This window comes from Cydia splendana, chromosome 17 (genome assembly GCF_910591565.1).
Source record: "Cydia splendana chromosome 17, ilCydSple1.2, whole genome shotgun sequence".
Lineage (NCBI taxonomy): Eukaryota > Metazoa > Arthropoda > Insecta > Lepidoptera > Tortricidae > Cydia > Cydia splendana.
Genome location: NC_085976.1, coordinates 15,384,758 through 15,412,529, shown reverse-complemented (window position 1 = coordinate 15,412,529; position 27,772 = coordinate 15,384,758). Strand labels below are relative to the sequence as shown.

General features: G+C 39.3%; 1 protein-coding gene across 2 annotated transcripts in view; it reads left to right on the top strand.

Moving 5' to 3' along the window:
• Window positions 1-27,772, top strand: part of LOC134798926 (uncharacterized) — an 80,921-nt gene that overhangs the window by 31,729 nt on the left and 21,420 nt on the right. For both annotated transcript variants that reach the window (XM_063771357.1, XM_063771356.1), the window contains 3 exons: window positions 7,006-7,079; window positions 24,300-24,395; window positions 26,558-26,681. In XM_063771357.1, coding sequence (XP_063627427.1) covers window positions 7,006-7,079; window positions 24,300-24,395; window positions 26,558-26,681 — 294 coding nt within the window. The remainder of the gene's footprint in view (window positions 1-7,005; window positions 7,080-24,299; window positions 24,396-26,557; window positions 26,682-27,772) is intronic.

Below are 27,772 nucleotides of genomic sequence, written 5' to 3'. Positions count from 1 at the left end.
CCGCTGGCCAAAGGTGCACTCACAATAGGAGCACTTGGAGAGGACGAGGTGACGTCAAACGTTGTTCACGATCTGAACCAGTTGCCGGAAGATCGAAATGTAACAGTTCTTGTTATAACGTCGCCCCCATGCTAAACTAACATAACTGTAAATTTGTCAAAATTGAGTTATTGATGTAATTCTGTACCAAATATGACAATGCACAATGTGACCAATTTTCAGACTTCTATCTTTTAAGCGTCCAGAGTTACCATTGTACCAATCTGTTAATTTATATTTCTTTTACCCCATGGTAGACTTGCGAAGTGTAGATAAAGTTATGACGCCAGTAAATAACTAACGAATCTGCCATTTTCGTTAACTTTCTATGGTGGCAATTATTATTGACCGGTACGATTAGCCTATAGCAAACTCGCGAATCTGGCAAATACGGTAGTTTACTATGGGATCATCCATTAATTACGTCACACGAATTTCTAGGTTTTTTGACCCCTCCCCCCCTCCTTGTCACACTTGGTCACATTTTCCAAATCCCTCCCCACCTGGTGTGACGTCACATTTTAGGCAATTTTGTTTTCAACGAAATCGGTAATAGTAACTCGGCATTATTTTTTTTAATGAAATAATATTTTTGGTAAAAGAAATATCAGTAATTTTGTAACACAAAACCAATTAGGAACGAAAATTACTTCCAAACACTCATTATTTAACTGTACAGCGAATAAAAAAATATAAATTAATTTTCGGTTACTGATGAAATTAAAGTGACGTCACAATGTTTGTGACTCCCCCCTCCCCCATGTCACAACATGTCACATTTTCTTGACCCCTCCCTCCCCCTAAACGTGTGACGTAATTAATGGATGACCCCTATGGTGGCATTTATTCCTCATTCATATTAATAAACTATAGCATAATTGCGGATCTGCACATTCGTTATTTTACTATGGTGGCAACTATTACTCAACCACATAAGTAGACTACAGCAAATTTGCGAATCTGGCACATATATCAGTTTACTATGGTGGCATTTAATATTTATCTACATTCATAACCTTTAGCATAATTGCGAAACTGCTCATTCGTTAATCTAATATGGTGGCAAATAGGTATAACCACAAAGTAGCCATAGCAAATTTGCGAATCGGGCATATTCGTTACTTTATTATGGTGGCCATTATTACCACATCACATAAATTAGCCTGTTAAAATTTACGAATTTACGAAGTGTCCGCTTTTTCCGCACAGTCGACACGACGACGCCGAACCCGCACCCTCGAATGCCGCATGAGCCTTTACCGCATGGCTCTGTCCACTTCCACTACGCCTTCCCGCTGATGTACCGGCCTGTGGCTCGGCACTGGATTCCAGAATCCGTATTTCGGTTTCCAAAAACTTTATAAGGTCCGAGAATGTGGGTAACTCTATATCGGCGTGCTTGTCTTCAAAATGTTTCTTCAAGTTGCCGTCTAACTTTTGAAAATTAATATAAAACAGCAAATAGCACCACGAATCAACAGAAAACTGCATATTTTCCAAGGCCTTTGTGTTTTCAATCAAAGTATTTAAAAACATTTTTAAACCACTTGCCCCTTTAGTGGTGACATGAGTTGCACTTAACAAATTGTGCAACAAACGATCCGCCAACAACCTTTTGTTGTTATACCGTGCATTTAACAAATCTATCGCAACCGAAAAATTTCATCTGCAGCAACTGTATCCGCCTAGCTGCCGCCATGTTTACGTTGGTATTCGAATACAAAATCCAAATAAATATAATCAATAGGATCCCGAACCCGAACAAGAACCACACCATGAAAACTACAAATAACAATTATACATTATTTTTAACCGACTTCCAAATCCCAAAGGAGGAGGTTATCAATTCGATTGTATGTTTTTTTTAATTATTATTCTCTTTATTTATTTTTCGTCTTAAGAAGTTAGAAGTTAGGTTATTTATAATATGAATATAAAAGTAAAATATAAAAACACTTACAAAACGATAAAAAATATATATAAACACATTATAAAAAACCTAACCTAGGGTGCCGCCAGCAGCGGGGCAAGGCCCAAGCTACCGGTGGTCAGGGCTGCAGAGAGAGGAACCGGCGGACTATCCGCGCCGTGTCCAAGATCACCGCCTTCTGCATCTGACCCTTGATCCAACCACCTAGCGAGAGTCTCTCAAAATGTTGGTCGAGACTCTTCGCTATTAGACCGTTCACTGAAACGACTATCGGGACAATGATCGTCGAATCAACATCCCACATGGCGGTTATCTCGTGAGCCAAGTCTAGGTACTTACTGGACTTGTCCTTCTCGGCCTTCACGAGATTCTCATCATGGGGGATGGTGATGTCAACGAGCACGGCCCGACGTTGCGATCGATCTATTATCACAATGTTAGGCTTATTGGCTACAATAGTCATGTCTGTGATGATAGATCGATCCCAATAGAGCGTGGCACGACCATTCTCGAGAACAGGCGCAGGTAAGTACTTGTAGTACGGTACTTCGCGGTCCACAAGGCCATATAGAAGAGCAAGTTGCTGGTGGATAATCCTGGCTACGAGATTATGTCTGTGCAAGTACTCGCCGTTAGCAAGATGAGAACAACCGGAAATGATATGCCTGAGTGACTCTCCGGGACGGCGGCATGCCCGACAAATGTCGACCGTACCGTCCTTCAGGATATATTTCCGATAGTTGTTCGTCATCATCACTTCGTCCGCAATTGCACAGGCAAAGCCCTCGGTTTCTCCGAAGAAGTCCCCGAATCGTAACCAGTTCACCGACGCGAGCAGATCCACATCGGGTCCCGTGAGGGCCTTGTAGAACCGCCCGTGTAGCACCTTACTCTCCCATGCCGCCTTGCGATCCGCAGTACTTAGTACCACAGGTTTGCGCCAGTTCTCGTTTGCCAAGGAGAGCGGCGTGAGGTTCCTGTCTACCACCACATCACGATGCATCCCACACTCGTTGTTAAGGAAATAATTCCTGAGATTGTGCACCTCGCGGTTATGGAGATCCTTGGCGTTTAGGAAGCCTCGGCCTCCACACTTCCGTGGGATGTACAATCTCATAACTGACGAGCGTGGGTGTAGCATGCGATGTGTGGTGAGCAGTGACCGGACCCTCCGATCCAGGGCGTCCAGCTCGGTCTGAGTCCACCTTAGTATGCCAAAGGAGTATGTGAGTAGGGGCATTACCCAGGCGTTGAAGGCGCGCACTTTGTTGCCTCCTGACAAAAGGCTGTTAAGGACTTTTGTGAGCCGACTGAAAAAGCGCTCCTTCACCGACCGTCTAATACCCTCGTCCTCAATATAGGTTTCTGATTCAGAGATAGATCTGAAAGACATTGTCTCAGAAAGTTGTAAATTTGTTGAATTTACAACCCTCCCCCGCTGTACATGCATAATCGCACATTTATCGACACCAAACTCCATGTGAATGGCACTACTGAAGACTTCGGTGGTTTTCAGTAGCTCCAACAAGTCTTGGCTATTTGGTGCAAATAATTTGAGGTCATCCATGTACAGAAGGTGAGAAATGACTTCACCCCCTCTCCGAAGCCGGCAACCTAGTCCCAAATCCTTCAGCAGGGTGCTGAGGGGATTCAAAGCTAGGCAGAACCACACGGGACTCAGACTGTCGCCCTGAAAGATTCCTCGCTCAATTCTTATACAATCCTGCGGGCCAGGGCGTTCATTCCGGCCTCCTGGTTGACAAAGGACTGTGGTCCACTGTCTCATACACGCGCCTAGGAAGGTTCTCAAAGCTGCATCAACTTTATTCAGCTCAACACAAACAAACTTGGATGGGTAACCGTTTTTTTTTTTGCATTTTTTCCCGTTTTTTTTTCATTATGGTACGGAACCCTTCGTGCGCGAGTCCGACTCGCACTTGCCCGGTTTTTTTATTTTCTTTTAATCACACCATGTTGGGTACCAAATGAAAGGGCTATATACTGTAACAAATATATACTGTAACATTTTCCATACTAGGTCTAACAAATTTTTAGAAAACGTTTAAAAATTGTACAATTCACAGTTGACTTTCAAGTACTTTAAATTGAAAATGGCTGAATGAATTAGTCCAAAATACATACCAAGTGACTGTGAATATCCTCTTTATCATGATAAAAAATAATTAACCAGATATATAAGTCACACCGGGACGCCGCCCGGTCGGCCGACCCAGGTATCGACGGGCGGATGTGGTGGACGCTGATCTGCGCGAGCTACGGATTGAGAACTGGCGAGAAACGGCACAGGACCGGGATCAGTGGCGAGCAGTCGTGTTGGAGGCCAAGACACACTTTGGGTCGCTGCGCCAGAGGAGTAAGTAAGTAAGTAAGATATATAAGTCAGACGACGCAACGGAGCCACGCTGTTACGTCGTCGCCCAAATCTAATGTTTAATTTGTCTTTGGTTTTTATTTGTAGTTTACTTGTATTCTTATTTTGTAGTTTCACAGTGCCTTAGTTTTTACTGTAATGCTGTAATAAATAAAATATCAATAAATAAGAAAAGTACATCTAGTTGAAAAAAGTATAATTTTCTGTTACATTAAACTACAATTATTATTAAAACAAACAAAAAAACCCGACTGTTGACTTATTTTTCGATATATCTGGATAATTATTTTTAACGTTATGTTAAGGATATTCACAGTCACTTGGTATGTATTTTGGACTAATCCATTCAGCCATTTTCAATTTATAGCAGTTCGAAGTCAACTGTGGATTGTGAAATTTTTGAACGTTTTCTAATAATTTGTTAGACCAAGTATTGAAAATGTTACAGTATTTATATATTTGTGATCTACTCACAAAGCCCTTTCATTTGTACCCCACATGGTATGTTTAAATGAAAATATAAAAAAAGTTTGTACTGCCGACTTTATGACGTCACACCAACTACCCCCACCACTTTCGCGCTTGTCATCTCATAATTATATTTGGGTTCACAGCATTACACTGAATGCATCGATACCATAATCACCCATATCCGAGACGACATTAGCGAAAATCGATTTCTAGAAGACTTTTCTTTCGTTGGCCGGTCTATTAGTTAAAAATGCAATACTGTTCCAATTTTGTAACAAATTAGTAGGGTTAGTAAGTTCATTTAGCATGCACTTTAGTCTCAGGCGATGCCGCTTGGCATCATTGTTCCTTAGGTCAAACAAAGTTGATTTGGCCCGGTAGCCAGAAGATCGTACCATGCAGACCCCCCAAAAAGAGGGGTGAAAGGGTCGGCTCCCCAGGTCCAATCTATGCTATATTCCTTCCTAGTCTTAGCAACTAGGGCAAGTTATATATCATTTCCGTATAAATTAGGGACGAGGAATTCATTTTTGAAATAATTATTATGCCATTCCATACAAAAAAAAAATGTACAAAAAATGAAAATGTTATGTAATTTTTTGTGACAACTTTGGATGTTACAATCACAGTGTGGCGATTTGCACTAAATAAAAATATGGACGATGTGGCCCATGTATTCTTTATTCTGGAAAATATCACTCATTCATACATTTTTTCGTAATAAAAAAATAATTTATAGCGCGTGGCGGTAACGATTTCCATACAAATGGAACTATGCCCAAAGTCAAAGATTAAAAATGTTTACTAAAACACTGAATTTGGCATTTTAAAAGTTTCAATATAATGTTTTAATATTTTTTTCATGCGTTTTTGCCCTTTTTTGGTACAAATTTGTTGTTTTTATTTTTCTTCCATACAAACTTTCTCCCCCCTGTTTCCCCCCGTGTATTATTTCAAAAATGTACTAGTGTATTGTATTCTACGATACATAGATTGGACCTGGGAAGCCGACCCTTTCACCCCCCCCCCTTTTTAGGGGGTTCTGCATGGTACGATCTCCTGGCTACCGGGCCAGATCAACTTTGTTTGACCTAAGGAACAATCGTGCTAAGCGACATCGCCTGAGACTAAAGTGCATGCACTTCCATACATTTGTCTTACTTACTAACCCTACTAAAATACGGAAAAAGGCTGGCGCGTTATTTTTTTTCTACGCACGATTCCAATGCGCGCGCACGGCAAAGGCGCGAACGAAATCGACAAACAGCCAATTTTAAAAATGTAAATAAGCTTTTCTTTTCTTATTTAAAACCGATGGATGGAGACCAAATTGATAAAATGTTATGTTTATTCATTAATGTAATTTACGAAAGAATTTAATCTACAAATTATGTTTGGCGAGAACCTCTTTGAAGTTTGAAAACCCCATAGTTGGTTTAAAAAAGAAAAAGTATTACTCGACCAACTTAAGAAGGCTCCGTTTCCATGCTTATGATTAGCAATCAGTTACCTTCTTCACTCAGTCGGATTATCATTCATTACACACAAGTGCTATAATATAATGAAAAAGCACGTGTGTTTAAAATCTAGGATTATTAGCCTAAAAGCGGTTCAATAACTTCCACCTTCCACGTTACGAGCAAGTGTGTTGAAATAGTTATTTGTTTTACAAGGGGGCAAAGTTGTTTAACCGCTCGTGCTAATATTGATACCCGAGCAAGCGAAACATACCAAAATTGAAAAATGGAATATTGAGCGTTGTGAGGGCAAACAACATTTGCCCCCGAGTGAAACAAGAACACACAATTTTTTTCACCACACCAACCCGAAGCAAATATTGAATGTAAAAATATCAAACAAAATCAAACCAAATCAAATTCAAATGAATGTTATTAAATATTTATCATGCAAAATCATCATTTAAAAGTCAATTCTACCAGCAAAACAACTAAAAATTTGCATTTGATTACTTTGCCTCACATGTCAAATACTGATAGCAAAAAGAAAGTGAAGTGAAAGTGCAACTTTGCTATCCGTTTTTGAAGTGCAAAGTAAGCCTTTCCGAGCTGGTGTGGTGAAAAATTCATTATACGCGATACTACTTTTAGGTAGAGAGTTTTATTTCTTGAGTAACTATCGAGGTAACCGAAGACAATAATGTGCTTATTTACAGTAAACAAACATGTCAGCAATAACTGTCATCGAGGTGAAGAAGTGGCAACGTGCTTGATAGATGAAGTGAAAAAGGTAAGGGGTTAGTAGCACGGGGTCTAATTAGCAACTCCTCTATGGGGCAACTCGTCTAAGACGCAGGTTGTCTAAATCGCATCTCGTCTACATATCAACTCGCCTAAAAGCAACTGGTTTACACGATTTTTTAAGTAGCAGCTCGTCTAATTAGCTATTGGTCTATGTAACAACTCGTCTAAATGGAGACTCGACGAAATCGCAACTCGTCTAAATTTAGGATCATTCTCAGTAGATCCATTGACCAGATCCATCATGTATATACTGAGATATTTTTTTCTCAATTGATCCAATTTTGAACAATGTGGATCTACTGAATAGTACTTTTCTCGCTAAATCCGTTAACCAGAAAATTCTCAAAATGTTGAATTCTCAACTTAACTAGACGGAGCCCCACTTCACGGGGCTCCTTGGTCTGGGCGGTTTGCCCTTCGGGCATCTGAAGCTACCTAACGAACCTAACCTACCTACCTATTGATTTAGTGTGATATCCGTGAAAACATTACACTTTGGGGAAAAAAGCGTAGGTAGGTAGGTAGGTTATAGGTTCGTTAGGTAGCTTCAGATGCCTGAAGGGCAAACCGTCCAGAAATAGGAGCCCCGCGAAGCGGGGCTCCGTCTAGTTAAGTTAAGAATTAATATATTAATATATCTATTAAGACTACATTTTCTCATCAGATCCTTCAGTTTTTTAACGACCACTTTTTTGACTTCGTATGCAAATGATTTTTGTGGCAAAGGTTTACGCTTGAATGGTCTAGAACATCTGGAAATAATTCGGTGTGTGAAGTGGTATCATGGCCAGAGCTGCACCTCTCCGCGTAGTTTTTGCTGACCAGTTGCGATTTCGTCAAGTCGCCATTTAGACGAGTCGTTATATAGACCAATAGCTAATTAGACAAGCTGCTACTTAAAAAATCGTGCAGACCAGTTGCTTTTAGGCGAGTTGATATGTAGACGAGCTGCGATTTAGACAACCTGCATCTTAGACGAGTTGCCCCATAGACGAGTTGCTAATTAGACCCCGTGCTACTAACCCAGTTAAAGTAGAACCCGCTTAACCCTTTAACGTCGTGTGCGGCGCGACATTGTGAACCTTATTGAAATGCAGAAGGTTGATATTGGGCTATATGTAGTGTTTGTAGGAACGTAGGTAAGCGCGTAATATTTTGACGCCCCGTAATTTGGCGCGTAATTGTATTATTGGTCGAAAAATAAAAACTGTAAAACATCAAACAAAATGAAATCTAATCAAAACCAAATGAATGTTATTAAATATTTATCATCCAAAATCATCATTTATAAGTCCATTTTATCAGCCAACATGAGCTAACAACTCAAAACTTGCATAAGACTAGTGGCTCTGTGAGCTGTAGACCTCGCGAGCATATCTTATTGGGCACGACGACAGCGCCACACAGCGGTTGCAACTTGCAACTACATATAGGCCCGTATTTTGTCACAACTATTAAGCGAGAAGTGAGTAAATCGTAATAATTTCAGTTTTCACTGAAATTGAAACTGAACGGATGGTGTACTATGTCTATCTTTTAAAGATAAATTACTATACCTACCCATTCTTATCTTCTACAAAAAGATTTCATAATATGTGGTAACATAGTGGAAATCTTTTTGTAGAAGATAAGAATGGGTAGGTATAGTAATTTATACGCTAATATTTACACGGATAACAGTATTAATAATTATCAAACTAAATATGTAGTTAAATATAACGCATTATAATAATTATTAAGCATTTCATGCAGATTACAATGGTCACTTACACCATAAAATTTAAATTTAAATATGTACTCGTATACCTAACTTGTGATGATGATGATGCTCTCCTGACTACGGCTACGCCCGACGCTTTTAGTATTGGAACGCCGAAGGCGCCCGGCTTTGGAACGCAGACAGCACGCCACATACGTTGGGCTACGCCCGACTCTTTTAGTATGAGTGCGCTTCGGATTAAGAACGCGTACAGCGTGCCACGTAACACCTAACTCCTTTGGCATCGGGGCGCCTTCGGCGGCCGGCTTTGGATCGCGTACGGTGCGTGCGTTATTATTAGGGCGCCGAGGGCGCCCGGCTTTGGACAACGTGCAGCGCGCCGCGTACGTCGGGCTACGCCTGACTCTTAGTATTTGGACACCGAAGGCGCCCGGCTTTGGAACGCATACAGCGCGCCGTACGTACCTACATCGGGCTACGCCCAACTCTTTTAGTACGGCTTTGGACCACGTGCAGCGCGCCACGTACGTCGGGTTACGCCCGACACCTTTAGTATTGGGGCGCTTCGGATTTGGAATGCGTACAGCGTGCCACGTACATCGGGCAACGCCTGACTCTTGTAGTGTGGGGGCTCCTTCGGCGCCCGGCTTTGGACTGAGTGCAATGCGCCAGCTCCAACAGCGTCCTAGAAATGATTGCGGACAAGTTTTGTCCGTATATCACATTTTATTGCGGCTTCATACGCCCAGCAGCACTGTGGTAAACACATTGAGAAATTGATGATGGTTGTCAATGTGCTTACCACGGTTGCTGTAATGTTGTAAATTATAATATTAAGTATGTGTTTAATGTTTGTGTTTGTTTAATGTTTATGCCTATGTTTGAATTATGTATTTATGAGTCACAGATATTATAGTGGCCCGGCCAACGAAAAAAAAGTCTTCTAGAAATAGATTTTCGCTCATGTCGTCTCGGTTAGGGGTGAATATGGTATCGATGCATTCAGTGTAATGACCTGAACCCAAATATATGAGATGACAAGCGCGAAAGTGGTGGGGGTAGTTGCTGTGACGTCATAAAGTCGGCAGTACAAACTTTTATTTTATTTTCGTTTAAACTAACCATGTGGGGTACCAAATGAAAGGGCTTTGTGAGTAGATGACAAATATATAACAAACTGTAACATTTTCAATACTTGGTCTAACAAATTATTAGAAAACGTTCAAAAATTTCACAATCCACAGTTGACTTCCAGCCGCCATTAGGAGTCAGCGCGCCGCCGCCGCCGCCGGTAGTTTAAAATTCGCGCCGAGACAAAACCCGCAAGGGAGTACAAATTTAAAATCAATGGACATAAAGCGCGTGCAACGTGCCTAGCTTTTGCGTTTAGACTGTTTCGTTTTTTTAATTCATTGCTTGGTTTATTTTAACCCGTAAATCGATAACGTCCACTATACTGGACATCCCAAGAAAAAAAATCTGCACCAAATATAGCGATAATTTCCTGATAGCGTACTTTCATTACCAGGAAACTACTTAAAAGTAAATAAAAAATTGGGAAGTTAGGAACCAATATGAACATAATCTTTTTGCCAAAGTCCTACAGAACGCAGAACTTGCAACGAAGCATCCGACAGACTGATATTTTTACCATATTTATGCAGCATTAAAACATAATAATAGATTACTGTTTCTTATACCGGGTGTGGCCTGTAACATGAGCAAAAAATTAAACTGTAGGCTGTACTCCTCATACTGACCAACATTTGTTCAGCGACTTTTAAAAATAACTTGTGGTTTGATTTTTATTACACTTTAAAGTTTATTCTAAGACGCAATGTATTGCGAATTTTGTTATGTTTAAGGCGTGACAAGCAACGTCAATCACAATAATATGGCGTGGCGATGGCGTCCATTGAAGATAATATTTATTTTGTATGAAAAATAGGGAGTCTAAATACTTCATAATTTTTAAAAGTTGTTGAACAAAAGTGTCACCGTTTGAGGAGTACAATCTATGTTTTAATTCTTTGCTCGTGTTACAGGCCACACCGTGTATAGCAGTATGATTTACTTAAAAATGTGTTGTATTTATGGATAAAACACGTGTAAAAAGTGTAATGTCCAGTATTTTGGTCGCTATCGATTACACGGCACTTTTGCTAATTCCAGTATGTTGGACGTTGCCAAGTATGCGAAGAGTAGAATTATTAATTTCTCTGGCAGTTTTTGTTGTAAATAAATTAAATAGAGGTCACATCCACAGGAAAAAAATAGTTCCGTATTTTAATCTATTTGGTTCATTAAGTTGTAATACGGCAAGTATACTTGCCGTATTACAACTCGGACGGATTCGGATGGATGGATTTGTTTTCGGATGTAAACAAATCCACACAGAAACAGGAAACAAACACACACACCACATCCACAGGAAAAATCCGTTCCGTATTTTAATCTATTTAATTGGTTCATTAAGTTGTAATACGGCAAACGGCAAGTATTACAACTTAATGAACCAAATAGATTAATGTGGATTTATTTTCATCAAGAGACGGACCCGATTTTATTTGTGAAATTTCTTACACAAATGTTGATAAAAGTGCATACATATTGTAAAAACCATTGCTCAGATATTAATACTACTGCATCCTACGATACCCAGCTAAGTTTGATTTAATGTTTAATAAACGACGTCAATGACTGGTAATATTTTACTACCTACGAGCTATAAAGTTATTGCAAAAATATAAAAAGAATTGGTTTTACTTAAATTCATTACATAAGTTGGCATTATCAGTAAGTGTATTTCTAATTAAAAAATGCAATTATTCTATAATTATTACAAAAAAACATGAATTGGACTAAAAAACCTCATGCACATAAAGTACTGTACCTATAGGTACTCGGCAGTGACCATAATACTGGACGTCTTTTCATACGGGGCGTATTTTTTTATTTACACCGTACCTGGCAAAGTCCATCATACTTAACATACCTACGTTTTTTTTTTCAAAACTATTATAAATATATTTTTTCATGATTTTTCTACAATAAACAACCACATAACACAAAAAAACGATACTACACAGATTTTTTTATCCCTTGTCGATTTGAGGGTTAAGCGTGGTGTTTCATGAATTTCATTATACGTCTTATTATTGAAAAGTTGAAAAATCCCACGCCGCCGGCGTTACGCCGCCGCCGTAGATTTTTTCGAGGCGCGCCGCCGCCGAGTTTTTTTCGACCGGCGCGCACGTCTACTTCGAACTGCTATAAATTGAAAATGGCTGAATGGATTAGTTCAAAATACATACCAAGTGACTGTGAATAGGTATACTCTTTATAAGTTAAAAAAATAATTAACCAGATACATCAAAAAATAAGAAAAGTACATTAAGTTGAAAAAAACATAATTTTCTGTTACATTACACACAACTACAACACATACAACATTAAACTACAACTATTATTAAAACAAACAAAAAAACCATACTGTTGACATATATTTTTGTAGTGGTCTTTTCAATAGCTTTCATTTGGTACCCATATTGCTGCAGTAAGAAAAAAAACAAACCCCCCCCCCCTCCATTTTTCATTTACGGGCGTCATTTTCAAAAGTATATAGCCTGTGTCACTACCACCATTCTGACGAATTCAACCACACCTCATATGTCAAAAACCGTCCAGCCATTTGGGCTGTAGAGCGTGTCAAATAAAAAGAGATGTCCATTTATTTGGCACGCCCTACAGCCTAAACGGCTAGACGGTTTTTGACATATGAGGTGTGGTTGAATTCGTAATACATTATACATTTTCATTTTAAACAATACTCATTGGAACTTGGAATTTATTATATTCATAATGTCATTCTACATAAATATCTCTATTACTAAAATTTATGCATATATTACTCGACATATCGATTTCGACATATTTGATTTTATTTATAGCAGCATGCACCTGCAATAGTAAATTCTAAATAAGAAAAAAAAAGACAAAAATAAACAGAAAAGTAGGTCAAGTCAGGTTAAAATCCTGCCAGAAAGTTGGGTTAGGTTAGGTTAGAACTGCGTCCCTCACGGAACCGAAATGCTGCCAGAAAGGTGGGTTAGGTTAGGTTAGAACTGCGACCCTCACAGAACCGAAATGCTGCCAGAAAGGTGGGTTAGGTTAGGTTAGAACTGCGATCCTCACAGAACCGAAATGCTGCCAGAAAGGTGGGTTAGGTTAGGTTAGAACTGCGACACTCACAGAACCGAAATGCTGCCAAAAAGGTGGGTTAGGTTAGGTTAGAACTGTGACCCTCACAGAACCGAAATGCTACCAGACAGGTGGGTTAGGTTAGGTTAGAACTAGGGCTCCCGGTATCCGTGTTACACGCCGAAACGAATACCCGTGTTCTTAAGACCGGCGGTGCTAAGAACACGGTTTACACGGAACCGCCGAGATCCGGATACGTATCCAAGAACCGTTCCCAAGAAACGTTTCTCAGATACGTATCTCCGTTTACACGGGTACTTAAGACCGGCCCGAACGGATCCGAAACAGTTTGAGCTAATCAATGCTCTAGCTCTGGGTATGCAAGGTCTAGTATTGAATGTTGACTTCAGATGAACTCGTTTAGCGTACGATTTTTTTTTTAAATTATTTATAACAGTTTTAACACATGTGTTTATAACATATTTAACCAACTATACAATACAGGGTCATTTTTGGACCGTATGCCATATTGTGCGAGGTGATTAGGTAGGCCATACTGAACAAATTTTTGTATGGGACCAACTCTGAATTCACAAAAATTTTTTTGGCCGTTTCATACATTTTGGTCGAGTGGATGTCGACGTTTCTATGGGAAGACCAAATTTTTTTTGGGATTTCGAGGTTGGTCCCATAGAAAAAGTTGTTCAGTATGACCTACCTAATCACCTCGCACAATATGGCTAACGGTCCAAAAATGACTCTGTATATGAATGGAAGTAGGTGTCCCTATTCTATATAGTCTACTATTTTTAATTTTGAACTTACTCGTCCCTAGTTTAGAACCTTAATTAGGGTTCCGTACCCAAAGGGTAAAACGGGACCCTATTCCTAAGACTCCGCTGTCCGTCCGTCCGTCCGTCCGTCTGTCACCAGGCTGTATCTCGTGATCTGTGATAGCTAGACAGCTGAAATTTTCACAGATAATCTTAATAATAATGTATTTCCGTTGCCGCTATAACAACAAACACTAAAAACAGAATAAAATAAAGACTTAAGTGGGGCTCTGGGACTTAAGTACTTGGATGGGTGACCGTTTTTATAGATAATGGTACGGAACCCTTCGTGTGCGAATCGGACTCGCACTTGGCCAATTTTTTTTTACTATTATTGCTTTTAAGTTAATTTCATTACATATTACATTTCAATCAAAGAAACACATTTTATATATAATGGTGTAAGTTATATAGTTTCGCGAAGAATAGGTATGCAGACAAATACTACCTACTACTACTTTGTGGTTATTTGTTATTTTTATCAATTACCTAACTGTTAACTAATCTACCAACGAAGCAAAAAAAAGTACAGCGGCATTTGAAACGCAGGATTTCACGCGAGAACCTTAAAAACCTATGGTACCTTGGTTACCTTGCAATTATATTGCTAAATTCATTAAGATAGATCTCAAACTTGGTAATCATTCATGTTGACTGGGGTCACTTTCACACTAGTGCTCAGGTAATAAATGCCGGCCGGTGGTGTTCCATTCATTAGAAGTATTAGAACGTGTTGTTTTCCAATACCATTTTTTCTGATATCGCCGAAAACAAGTAGAGTCCCAAACCATTATCAGAACTGCCATAGCTAATTATAAGCTTTATGTCGGTGTAATAAGGAGAACCTGTCTACACATATATGAAATTGTAACAAATGCAGCGGCTAAAATTAAAGAAGCAAATGTATCGAAGCAAATGAACACGAAATAAATATGACTTTTAAGATATTGTGTTTAGGTAAGTAGGTATGACTCCAGTTCGCCACTTAGTCGGCCAATTCGTAAAATACAGTTTTTCCAAGTTACTTTAATTTAAAATCGTTTTGTTGTTTTGTTGCTAAAATTGTAAATAATATTTATTAGTACAGACTTAAAGTTCATTTTATATGATAATAAGATAATGAATTTAAGAAAAGTCTTACTTTTCATAAATTCATACTAAATTATATTAAAAGTTGTAAATACATTACTTATTGGCAGATACACATGATTACAGTGTAAACTCTTTATAACGTCACTCGATTTAACGACAAACTCCTCAAAATGTCGAAATTGCTTGACTTTGGTTGGTTTACCTTGTTTTCTATACAGTAATACACTCTATATAGCGTCACGCTCACTCTATTTAACGACAACAATACGGCATAATACATCATTAAGAAATACTTTCTAAGTTGCCGAAATTGATATAAACTGCAGCTGTGTACGTTTTTTTGTTTGCTGTTTTGTTGTTTTATTATTGTGCGTGTTTACTAACTTTCTTGTTTAATGTGTCCTAAGTATATTATAAACAGATACATTAGAATATTTAGAATAGTAAGATGACCTTTTTATTTCACTCCATTTAACAACCACTCTCTATACTTAAAGTCGAAAAATCCGCAGTCCCTTCAGTGTCGTTATATAGAGTTTACACTGTATTTATTAATTTTTACGTGGTTTACTATAATAATACTAAGATGTCTGGCTTACGTAACTTAAAAAATAATTAGATTAAAAATATACATTTCTTATTGACAGAATATATTCTTAAAAACTTACACATACAATATACAGAATACAAATTATTAAAAATATAAGAACTGTTTAAAAATATGCAATTGGTAAGAATATTGTATACTTACCTACCACCACCTACCAGATCATGCATGGCCAGATTTTAACGTAAAGTCTTTATACTCTTTATAACTTTTTTTTTTAAGCACTTTAAATTTATTGCTATCAAGTTATATGAATAAACCATAAAGTATTAGTATTTGAAGTCTTATATAAAATACTATTTTGATAACTAGCATAGGTATACCTATTGTATTTCTAATTTTCTACTCGTATTTGCAACATTACAAGCAAAAACTACCTGGTCAAAAAGGGTTCTGTAAACCGTTTATTGAATTTCGACTCTATGAACCACGGAATAAGGTTAAATATGACGGAAACTCGTCATGAATCTTTTGTCTACTAATCTGACTCTTAAGTACGCCGCGCCGGTTCGTTCCTTCGCTACTCGTCAAGGACGTGTCCGGAGCCACGGGTAAATAAGATCCATTTCTTCGAATACCCGTTTATCCGTGGAGACGGATCTTAATTACACGTGCGGAACGGGCCAGAAAACCGTGTACGTGTTATTCGGGAACGGGTATTCGAAACGTGTAAACGAAACACGGACTTGACCGCGAGCCCTAGTTAGAACTGCGACCCTCATAAAACCAAAATGCTGCCAGAATAGAGGGTTAGGTTAGGTTAGAACTGCGACCCTCGCAGAACCGAAATGCTGCCAGAAAAGTGGGTAAGGTTAGGTTAGAACTGCGACCCTCACAGAACCGAAATGCTGCCAGAATGGTGGGTTAGGTTAGGTTAGAACTGCGAATCTCACAGAACCGAAATCCTGTGACCCTCACAGTGAGCGAGCGTAGCGAGAGCAAATGCTCCCGCCTTAGTCTTCGAGAAATTCTTACAAATAACATTATGGGCACAGATACATTCTCAGTGACAATATTATGAGTAAAAAAAACGGAATATGTATCGTTATGAATAATGTAGGTAGTAGTACAAAAAACTATAAAAAAAATATATGAGTAACAATTTTCGGAGAAACGATGATTATGACTACAAAGCGGTATTAGAAATATTCGAATAATAAATTGTAATATATGAGCCAATATGGACCCATTTTGGACTAATCCATTCAGTCATTTTCAATTTAGAGCACTTGAAAGTCAACAGATGATTGTGAAATTTTTGAACGTTTTCTAATAATTTGTTAGACCAAGTATTGAACAATTTACAGTATGTTATATATTTGTAGTCTACTCACAAAGCCCTTTCATTTGGTACCCCACATGGTATGTTTAAAAGAAAATAAAAAAAAGTTTGTACTGCCGACTTTATGACGTCACAGCAACTACCCCCACCACTTTCGCGGTTGTCATCTCATATATTTGTGTTCAGGGCATTACACTGAAAGCGTCATCCATATCCGAGACGACATGAACGAAACCTAACCTAAAGCCTGAAAAAACGGCCTTCTACAGTGTGTAAGTCTAATACGGGCGATAAATTAAATCGGACATAGTATTCATTAGTGTAATCATGAAGTAAAAGGTTTTTTTAAGTTGCAGGTCATTACGAGCCCATAATTTTTTTTTTTTTAAATTTCTCAGCAGCAATGTACTGTAAACATGGTTGCGGTACCGAAATGTCAAATGTTCATTAGCAATACAACAATAGCATTTACAAACTTACCTATCTGGAGGAACATTCACAATACATGTTAGCATTACACTGCGTTTAATGTTTTGTAGTTATTTTGGTAGATTAAAGTACTACTAGGCGTGTTAAAAGATATTAAATCTTATTTATTTATCATGTTTATCAACAAGAAACTGACTTCATTTTAATCAGTCACGATAACAGCACTTGACGTGATTATTTCTAATCTGAGCAATAGACAAGCACCTTTGATAGCACACCTTTTTTGAAAATTAATTTAATATCAGTATCTCATAAGTGATTATTGTGTATTCATTTCGTATTTAATTTGCCTGATTTTTTATACCAGGATGGCGGAAAATAAGCATACGGCCCGCCTAATAGTTGTACAGTTATTACCAAAATTATTTCGAGAATTAACTAAACCGTCTAAACACCACAAAACTTGGTACATTGTGTGAAAACGTGGCAAACTCTTTGGTGGAATTGCAAGTTTCTTATTTTATTTCAACTCTGATTTGACAATGTCAGTCTTTCGATTCAAAAGTAATCGTATGTTATAAAAATGCCTCGTTTAACAACTTTTACTGCTCCTGAATTAATGGACATGATTTTAATTTACGGTGAAACACTACAAAATGGTCATCGAGCGCTAGCTGTGTACAGAGAGCGATTCCCTCATCGGGTTGTACCTACCAAGAAACGCTCTAGTAATTGTAAACGCGATACAGCGCGCTCGCGAAGGATTGCCCGTAACTGGAAGGGTGGAGGGAGCAGCTATTCACGATGAGCTTCCAGTTCCATTGCAAAACCGAATCCTTCGCCATTTTGAACTTAATCCTGAAAGTAGTACAAGGGATGCAGGAAGACGATTTAATACGAGTTGTTATTTTATGGAGTCAATCAAACGTCGTTGCGAAACCTGTTCTGAAATACAAGGAAGGCACATCGAGAATAGGTATTTGCGGCGAAACCGGCAAAACTAAACTCAGGTTTCTCAGAATTTGTATTGTTGTAAATTGTGTTTTTTAGTTTTCTTTTTTAGTTGGTTTTCTTTAGAAGTATTTCAGCAACTTAAGTACATTTCAGTAGTAATTTCAATGGGTCGTTATTAAAATAAATGATTGCTTTAATAAGATTTTTTGATGTAATTTGATTTTAAACTAGGTAGTCATTTCGTCAGATAAAAAACATCATACTTATTTATTATTTACCCACTCATGACAGTTAATGACATTACATACGCAATAGGAGTTTTTGAAAGTAACTGTCAACGAGCGCTTAACGTGAGTGTGTTTGCATTACATTGCGGGCTGAATTATTTTGTATGGACAAAATTATTGTTGCAACTTTAAGTAAATGTTATCTAATTACCTTTACTTTGTCCTATACTAACCACCGTTAAGAGATTCGCCCGTATTAGACTTACACACTGTATATACTTGAAATAAATGAATTTTAATTTAATTAAAAATATTTTAGTGAAATATCGTATTACAGTGAAACCTGGATAATTGAAATCTCAAGGGACCGGAATTTTTTTTTCAAGTATCCAGGTTTTTAATTTTTAGCAGGTCGTGTCAATCAACGAGGTTCAAAAAATCGTTGTGTCAATAATAGAGGTTCTCAATAATAGAGGTTTGCGTTCTGACAAATTTCTTTTATGAAGGTGCAAATAACCATTGAATGTAAATTTACAAGCTTACGTTCTGGGTTTCTGGTCCAGGTATACCTATATATTATAACTTGCACTTTTACACTAAATTAATTACTATTTTATTTTCTTATTAATCATTTGGGTTTAAAAAAATCCCTTGAATTTTAGAAGAAAGTTTTATTGGAATGTAAAAAGCATACTTTGTTTTTGATTTAATCTAAACTATTTCACCTACTACAGGCTGTGATAGATACCCAATAAATAAATTGAATTCTGGATGAAGATATAAATAAAATGATCATTGCTATTAAAATATAGTTTCTGCTGTCTACAACTACAATGAATATAATAATAATTTAGCCTAAGGCGTAGGGATGTGACGACCCCATCGCCCGCTGGTTTTACCAGTGCAATCAGTCAACGCAGGGCAGCTTGTGGCGAGCTGTTGGGGATTAGCGACCTCACGTACCCGAGTGCTCCTGGGGAGTTCTGTTACCCGCAAGGAGGGTGGGTGGGACAGGATTCTCTGCCTCTGGCTTGCCTTAGCCGGCCGGCCAGAGTGGAGTCGTTAGAGCTATAAGCTCCAGGGGTGGAAGTGAAATATGCATAAGACGCGAGTTGGCACAGTGGCTGTTAACAGCCACTGGGTAGAAAGCGGCGCACACCTCTCGACACCCCTGAGCCGCTCACACCGGTGTTGCCCTTGAGCCATCCTAGATGTCGCTTTTTGTGGGGGCCCATCTTGTGAGGGCGAGTCACCGTCTGCCGGAAATAAAATTGCATACCGTTTTATTAGGCAGGCGTCCGGTTTTTTTACCCCATAGCTCAGTACTTAGTCCATCGCTTTCACCCAATAACCTAGTTCATTTTAGATTCCATCAACTCTCAATAGCCCTTACACCCTGGCGGGTGCTGCCTCTGCGTGCGTCCCATGACACGGGCAAGGGTAGCATCCGCTCGGTGTACCCCTTACATTTCATTAAAGTGTCAAAAGGGCCTCTACGTGTTGGCTTCGGCTCCGCGCATGCCTCCCAAAGGTCCGGAACACCATTGTTCCGTGATGGGAAAGACATTTAGCCTATAGACATCCCACTGGTGGGCACAGCACAGGCCTCCTCTCAAGCACGAGACGGTTTGGGCTATAGTCCCCACGCTAGCCCAATGCGGATTGAGGACTTCACATACACCTTTGAATTTCTTCGCAGATGTATGCAGGTTTCCTCACGATGTTTTCCTTCACCGAGCTAGTGGTAAATATCAAATGATATTTCGTACATAAGTTCCGAAAAACTCATTGGTACGAGCCAGGATTTGTACCCGCGACCTCCGGATTGAAAGTCGGGCCTCATATCCACTCGGCCACCACCGCTACAACTACATTATTTCAAATACAGAGGAAATAAGTAAGCCTCGTTTCAATAATAGAGGTAAAAAGAAGAGCTAAAATAACGGATTTTTTTAGCACAGTGTCAGTTATAGGGGTCTTAGTTGCGATGTGGTCAATTCCAGGGGCAAAATAACGAAAAGCACTAAAATCTAAATTGCAATTATAGAGGTTCCAAAATTTCAATTATAGAGGCCTTTTGTTCTCAAGGGATCGGGACCGGACCTTTGGTTGTAATTATTGAGGTTTCCCATTTATCCAGGTGCCAATTAACCAGGTTTCACTGTAGTTAATATTGTTAAATTAGTACGTAGATATTGATCAGACAATTTCATAAATATTCGTTAAACTTTATTTGTTATTTGTGTGGAGGGACTCTACATGATGAACTCCTTCTTCAAGAAACGCGAGCACAGAAAATGGACCTGGATGAGTCCCGACGGTGCAACTAAAAACGAGATTGACTTCATCATGTCGACAAAGAAGGATATATTCAATGATGTCTCTGTGATCAATAATTATGGTCAAAACCGGAAGTGATCACCGTCTGGTGAGAGGCACATTGAATGTTAAGTTAGAGCGCTCTCGACTGATGAAGTCTACGCTCCGTCCAGCAGCAGTCCAAATCCAAAACCCCGAGAGCTTCCAGCTGGAACTCCAAAACCGTTTCGATTTCCTAGGCGGCGATGTGGACGAATTCAACGACGGCTTTGTGGAAGCTGTCCTTAACACGGGGTCTAAGTTCTTTAAGGCCTAGCGGACAAACAGAACCAAAAGGCTTTCTGACTCTACTCGGGGACTCTTGGAGGAAAGGAGTGGGAGCAGTGGTTCTACAATCTTCAGAAGATGCGACATTATATCGGCGGCTCAATAGACGGATCTCTAAGTCCCTTACCCGTGATCTGCGCCAATTCAATACAAGTCGTATTGAAGAGGCCATCGAGCGGAAGCGGCATAAGGGCCCTAAAGTTTTCGCACGAGATCTGTCTATTGGGCAAAGCCAGCTCGCCAAATTAAAAACTGAGGATGGTAGAATCGTTTCATCCAGACCCGAGCTCCTGGGTGAGATAGAGAGCTTTTATGGACAGCTATACACATCGACTAAAAGTCCCGAAGTTAGTCTGGCGGAAGACCCTAGAGCTAGACTGACCCGACATTATACCGAAGACATCCCGGACATCAGCCTGTACAAGATTAGAATGGCTCTCAAACAGCTCAAAAACAACAAGGCACCCGGTGAAGACGGAATCACAGCCGAACTTCTGAAGGCGGGTGGTAAACCTGTCCTTATGGCCCTTCAGAAGTTGTTCGACTCCGTCTTACTCGAAGGGAGAACGCCTAAGGCATGGAACAGAGGTGTGGTGGTGTTGCTCTTCAAAAAGAGTCACAATGCCCTACTCAAGAACTACCGACCCATCTCACTTCTGAGCCATGTCTATAAACTGTTTTCAAGAGTCATTACGAACCGTCTCGCACGCAGGCTAGATGACTTCCAGCCTCCTGAACAAGCCGGTTTCCGAAGAGGCTTTAGTACCGTAGACCACATCCATACGCTCCGTCAGGTAATACAGAAGACTGATTAGCGTTTGTGGGCTACGAGAAAGCCTTCGATTCGATCGAAACCTGGGCCGTACTACAATCTCTCCAGAGGTGCCAAGTGGATTACCGCTATATCGATGTGCTGAAGTGTTTGTACGAGAACGCCACTATGTCAGTCCGACTACAGGACCAGAACTCGAAACCTATTCCGTTGCTCGATGACCTCAGTAAAGCTTCCGAGCGAGTTGGTCTGAGGATAAACATGGACAAGACGAAGATCATGTCAAATGCCCGTGTAGAACCAACTCCTGTTACAATCGGGGACTTTACACTTGAAGTTGTAGACGATTATATATACCTAGGACAGACTGTCCAGTTAGGTAGGTCCAACTACCTTGGACTCTCTCTGCGTGATCGCATCAGAAATGAGGCCATCCGCAGCAGAACCAAAGTAACCGATGTAGCCCTCCGAATCGCTAAACTTAAGTGGCAGTAGACGGGGCACATTGCCCGTAGAACCGATAGCCGTTGGGGCGGAAAGGTTCTCGAGTGGCGACCACGTACCGGAAGGCGCAACGTGGGTAGACCCCCCACAAGGTGGACTGACGACCTGGTAAAAGTCGCGGGAGTCCGCTGGATGCGGGTGGCGCAAGACCGATCATTGTGGCACTCTTTGGGGGAGGCCTATGTCCAGCAGTGGACGTCCTCTGGCTGATATGATGATGATGATGATGAAACTTCATTTTATTGACAATTCCATTGAAATTTCCTTGATGAGAACAATTACCCCACCTGTGTACTTTTACCCAATAGCTTGCGGAATTTTATACGCACGGGGGAGTTCTTGGGTGGAGATTTTTAAAATGAGAACTATTTTTATAAAAGTTTTCGGGTGCGGATTTCAAAACTTGTTTCAGAAATTGTTAGGGATGCAGATTTCAAAAATAATGTCCGTTTCTGCCGTTTCAAGCCAAACTCACGTATCTTTGAAATGGCCATTTCGAGAAAAACGACGTTAAAGTTAACAAAGAACAAAGAACTTATCATAACTTACAAAATTATGCTCCGTTTTTTGAATTTTTTATAAAATACGAATAAGAAGTACAAGAACCACCGACAAGACGTATTTAAAACTAAAATTGTATTTATATGAACTAATTATGCCCAATTTAAAATATGGACGGTCTAAAATTGCATACATTTTAAGTTACGCAAAATGCGGTATCTACAGATACGGTAATATGGCGTCGGCCTTTACTCCGTTGGCAGCACAACAGATACGGACGGTGTTATGCCGATCTCCAGTATCTCAACTTACACATGCTGCGCTCGCGACAGGTATCTACAAGTACGGTTACGCCAAACTCATGTACCTGCCTACTGCATAACGAAAGTTACCGTAGATTGGCAAACCTCGAGCGTGTCGCGCTTGTTAAGCTTATTTGTGTAACTAAAGATACGGGAATAAGGTATAAATAAGTAGTTAAAACCGGAGTTACAGTATTGTGACAAATTAGTTTTATGTGAAAATTAAGGCAAAGAATAATGAAATCTTTATTGTATCATATAAAATACACTATTCTAAATCGATTTAGCCCGGTTAACCCAAACTACTGTATCTCAAGATACGTGAGTTTGGCTTGACACGGCAGGTTTTGGAATCCAAGGTTGCGGATACGCACTTTTTCGTAAAAGTTGTCATGATATTCGTTTCCGAAATTGTTGGGGACGCAGATTTCAAAAATAATGTCCGTCTTGGAATCCAAGATGGCGGCGGTCATGCAATTTTTCATACAAGTCGTGATGATACTCGATTCCAATTTTTTTGGGGATGCAGAATTAAAAAACAATGTTCATTTTGGAACCAAGATGGCAGGCATGCACTTGTTCGTAAAAGTCATCATGGTACTCATTTCCGAATTTTTGGGGGTGCAACTTTCAAAAAGTATATCCGTTTTGGAATCCAATTTGGCGGATATGCACTTTTTCGTAAAATTCGTCATGATGCTCGTTCCCGAAATTGTTAGGGGTTGTAGATTTCAAAAATAATGTCCGTTTTGGAATCCAAGATAGCGGTCATGCACTTTTTCATACAAGTCGTGATGATACTCGTTTACAAATATTTAGGGGATGCAGCTTTTAAAAACAATGTCCGTTTTGTAAACGCATATTACACATATTACGTTATCTTTTCGCGGATTAGCAAAGTAATATTTTGGTTATAATTAACGCATATTAACTGTCCGAATGTCAAGATCATACGAACGGCAACCCTTAGCAACGTAAATAAAAGATATTGACCCTGGGGTTTATCGTATCGTAAGCATCTGCAAACCCTAAATATTGATAAGAAAAAGCTTTTGGAACAGTAGGAATTGATACAAGGAATTTGTTTTCTTTCCCCGCCTAATGCCCTTTTACTAATAATTCCTCGGTTATTTTCAGGAATGGGCAAATTATCAAAAAACATTCAAAGAGATGTTGGATGTTTGCGAGAAACAGACTTGTCCAGAGCTGTGCGTCTTTGACAGATCCGGATTTGTAAGTTTTCAGGGTACTTTTTATCACGGATGTATCTAGCTTGTCCGGCGGTTTACGAGCCCCGATGCAAATTAGTTCCTCTAGTTCCACACAACTATTTTGTTTATTCTATTAAATTAACATATCGGCCTGTCAGTTGTTCGGAGCTGTCAAAATTTTGTTCTAACTGACAGGCCGATGCCGTCCGGCGGACTGTTTATCAGTTGGCCCCTTTACCCGTCAAATAAAAACAAAATCGTTATTTTTTTTCTTTCAGTACAAGCGGAATTTCTTGTATTTGGATTTAGTTATTGTAGAATATTACCATACCTATCAAATTAAACTACATTAGTATAAGCATTAAATAGTGATTTTTAAATAAAACATTATATTTATTACAAACGCGAGAACCTCAAAAAAACATAATGCATCGGGGCTTAATAGTAAAGGATGACTAACGTTAGACTGGGCCGTGTCCGGGCCGGAGCTTCCGGTGCATCGATTTCTATGGAAAGCATCACGTGATCGCCTGTCATGTCATAGAAAAGTATGCGCCGGAAGCTCCGGCCCGGTCTAACGTGAGTCATCCTTAAAGAGCCATAAAGATAAGCTAATAAGTTATCTATTGTAAAAAAAGCGTAAGTAGTTTCTTATACATATATAGAAAGCTCACTTAATAGAGGACCGACGTCATAACACTATCTCTCGCACTCTTGCCGCGAAGCGTGAACGAGAGCGCGGTCGAGGGTCGTCAGTCTGGTTTGGGGACAGTATAAGAATAAGAATAAGAAGAAGTCTGGTTTAGCCCGCGATGGTGGGAAAAGACCGGACGGCATGACCCTCGTTCCCTGGAAGATTGGACGGCCTTTAGTTTGGGATGCCACATGCGTGTCACCCTTGCGCCGTCCCATCTTCCAGGAACATCAAACAGAGCTGGTGCGGTTTTTGGAGTTACTCAAGCGTGTGGGCGTGATTAAGGTACGACTGATATCTTGCTACCCGTAGAGATATTTCTCAACCACTTATAGCCGTCTGTCTATGTTGGTCGATGGGGGGATGATAGGCAGTTAAAATACATCTTTAAATAAATTGTGGATTTGGTCATTTTGATCCAAGTTAAGAGGAAATAATTAGTTGAGCGCCTTCTCAGATTTAAGTAATTTAAATCAATGTTGCTGTCAAGACGCAGGTTAAGCCTCACAAATGTGCGATAAGGACAACTGCAGCTTCGTCAAAAAATTTTACGTAAAAATCTCAAAAATCGAGGTTTGTTCCCGACATTTTCCTCCTCCAAACTTAACCAATCGTAAGGAAATGTTGGGAACGGAACGAGAAAGAAATTATCTGTCTCTTAGCGTTTTGATTTTTGCGTTTATTGTTTCCGATTTTGTATAATCAATATATTAAGCGCATTTATTTGGCTACTTTTAGCGCTGTTTGAAGTAACCTAATTCTTGTAAAAACAAGAATAGGTACAAAAAAAACAAACCGCACACACAAAGGTACTGGTAATATAGAACTCATATTAAAAATATTAATTTAAGCCCAAAATCCAAAGAGGAAAATATTGAGAACGTTTGTATGGAAAAATGACCACCTCTTAATGATATAATTGTGCTAAGTATTACTTAATCTGAGAATTATTTGTACGCGTTTTTTTAATCAAACGGTCACAATGTTGACGGTCAAATGGTGGTTTGAACTTGTATCCGTCAGATTAAGAAAATGCGTGCAGACAATTGCGTAAATTAAGCGCCAGCACAGTTGTAGCATCATCGCGGACAAAAGTAACCAAATCAACAATTTTTTACTGCCCACCGACCATACCAACAATATTAGACGGCTAAAAGTGGTTAAGGTAGATCCCCACGGGTGCAAGATATCATGAAGATATGAGTATCTTAATCTGACACTCTCGAGCTTTTCGAGCAACACCGGCTTCCGACACACAGTTCCAAGGCACAGTTGTACCCACGCTTCGGCAGAGGGGAAATAGTACAAATGCCGTCTCCCTTCCGTGTTGCTCGAAGCTCTCCACTACCTAACTCCAAAAAATCCCCGTTTGGGCTCGGAGCCTATTATAAAGGATATATGTAATATGTCTCACTCGCACTAGTTAGGTACAGTACAGTTGTAAATTGGAATATCGCTTCTAGCTTCTTATAGCTTATTGTACTCTGCAGTTAAATGAGAACGGACACTACGCCCAGCACGAAATGATGAGATGGGTCAGGTATTGGGCCTTCAAAACGCGTGGACTGATCACCGAAACTGAAGCAAACGATATCGCAAAAAAATGCATCAGAAGTAAATACATCTATTTATTTAAACTTTATTGCACAACAGAAAACCTTCACATACAAAAGGCGAACTTAATGTCATGACTGTCATGAGGCATTATCTACCGGCCAACCTCTGAAACATATATATAGCCTACCAATACGAGCGTACGACTTTCAATCGCGGATTCACACTGTGGCTTGTACCAATGAGTTTTTAAAAATGTACCTATGTGGGCGTTTCTCAGAGATGACCTTCGGTGCCTGACTTCGGTGCCAAATTTTTTTTTTTACTTATTTGATATGCGAATTTTGTTTCCTAAAATCTAGCCTTAATATAAAAAATATTGGTAGTGGAGGCCTCCATTAGAACCTTATAGTTTTTAAGATATTTGAGATTTAAAAAACACCGAAATCATGTGCAGGCACTGAAATCAATTGGCGTCACTGAATTCAATAATGCATACACAAAAATCACATTTCAATTTTATATCTCAATCATATTACATTTTAATCATATTTTTCATTCTTATTTGATTATAAGCGATGTAACAAGGCTAATGATCTCGAAAGCTTACATAAATTTAATATAGACCCAAGATTTTAAAATAACCTAATTACGGCTTGTGAAACAACATCTCTAGAAGATATCCCACATTATTATTGACTGTCCTCATATAATAGGGTGATGGGCTATGTACGGTCCTGGAACGAGTTTCAGACATGTCGACCACACATTAGTGCCATAAAGGAGAAGATGTTTGACAATCCGACCACACACGCATAAAAAAAAAACTTATGTTACCTACACCCGATAAACAAGAAAGTTTTGAGTGGTGTTCAATGCTCAAAAAATATTTAATGCACTTATAAAGCAATGTGATGCAATACGAATAACAAGTATTTTTGAATAACAGAGTTTTAAAGCGTGAACTCCATCAATTTAAAACTATTTGAAGTGGTCGACTAATGCTTGAAGATCTAATTACCTGTTAATAATTTGAGGGTGCTGGAGATAGGAGTCACAAATTAGCACTTGAGCTAATTTGTAACTCCTATATTTAGACATAAAGACATAAGACAGTGAGGATTGTCAAAACATTTGCTATGTTAAATGTG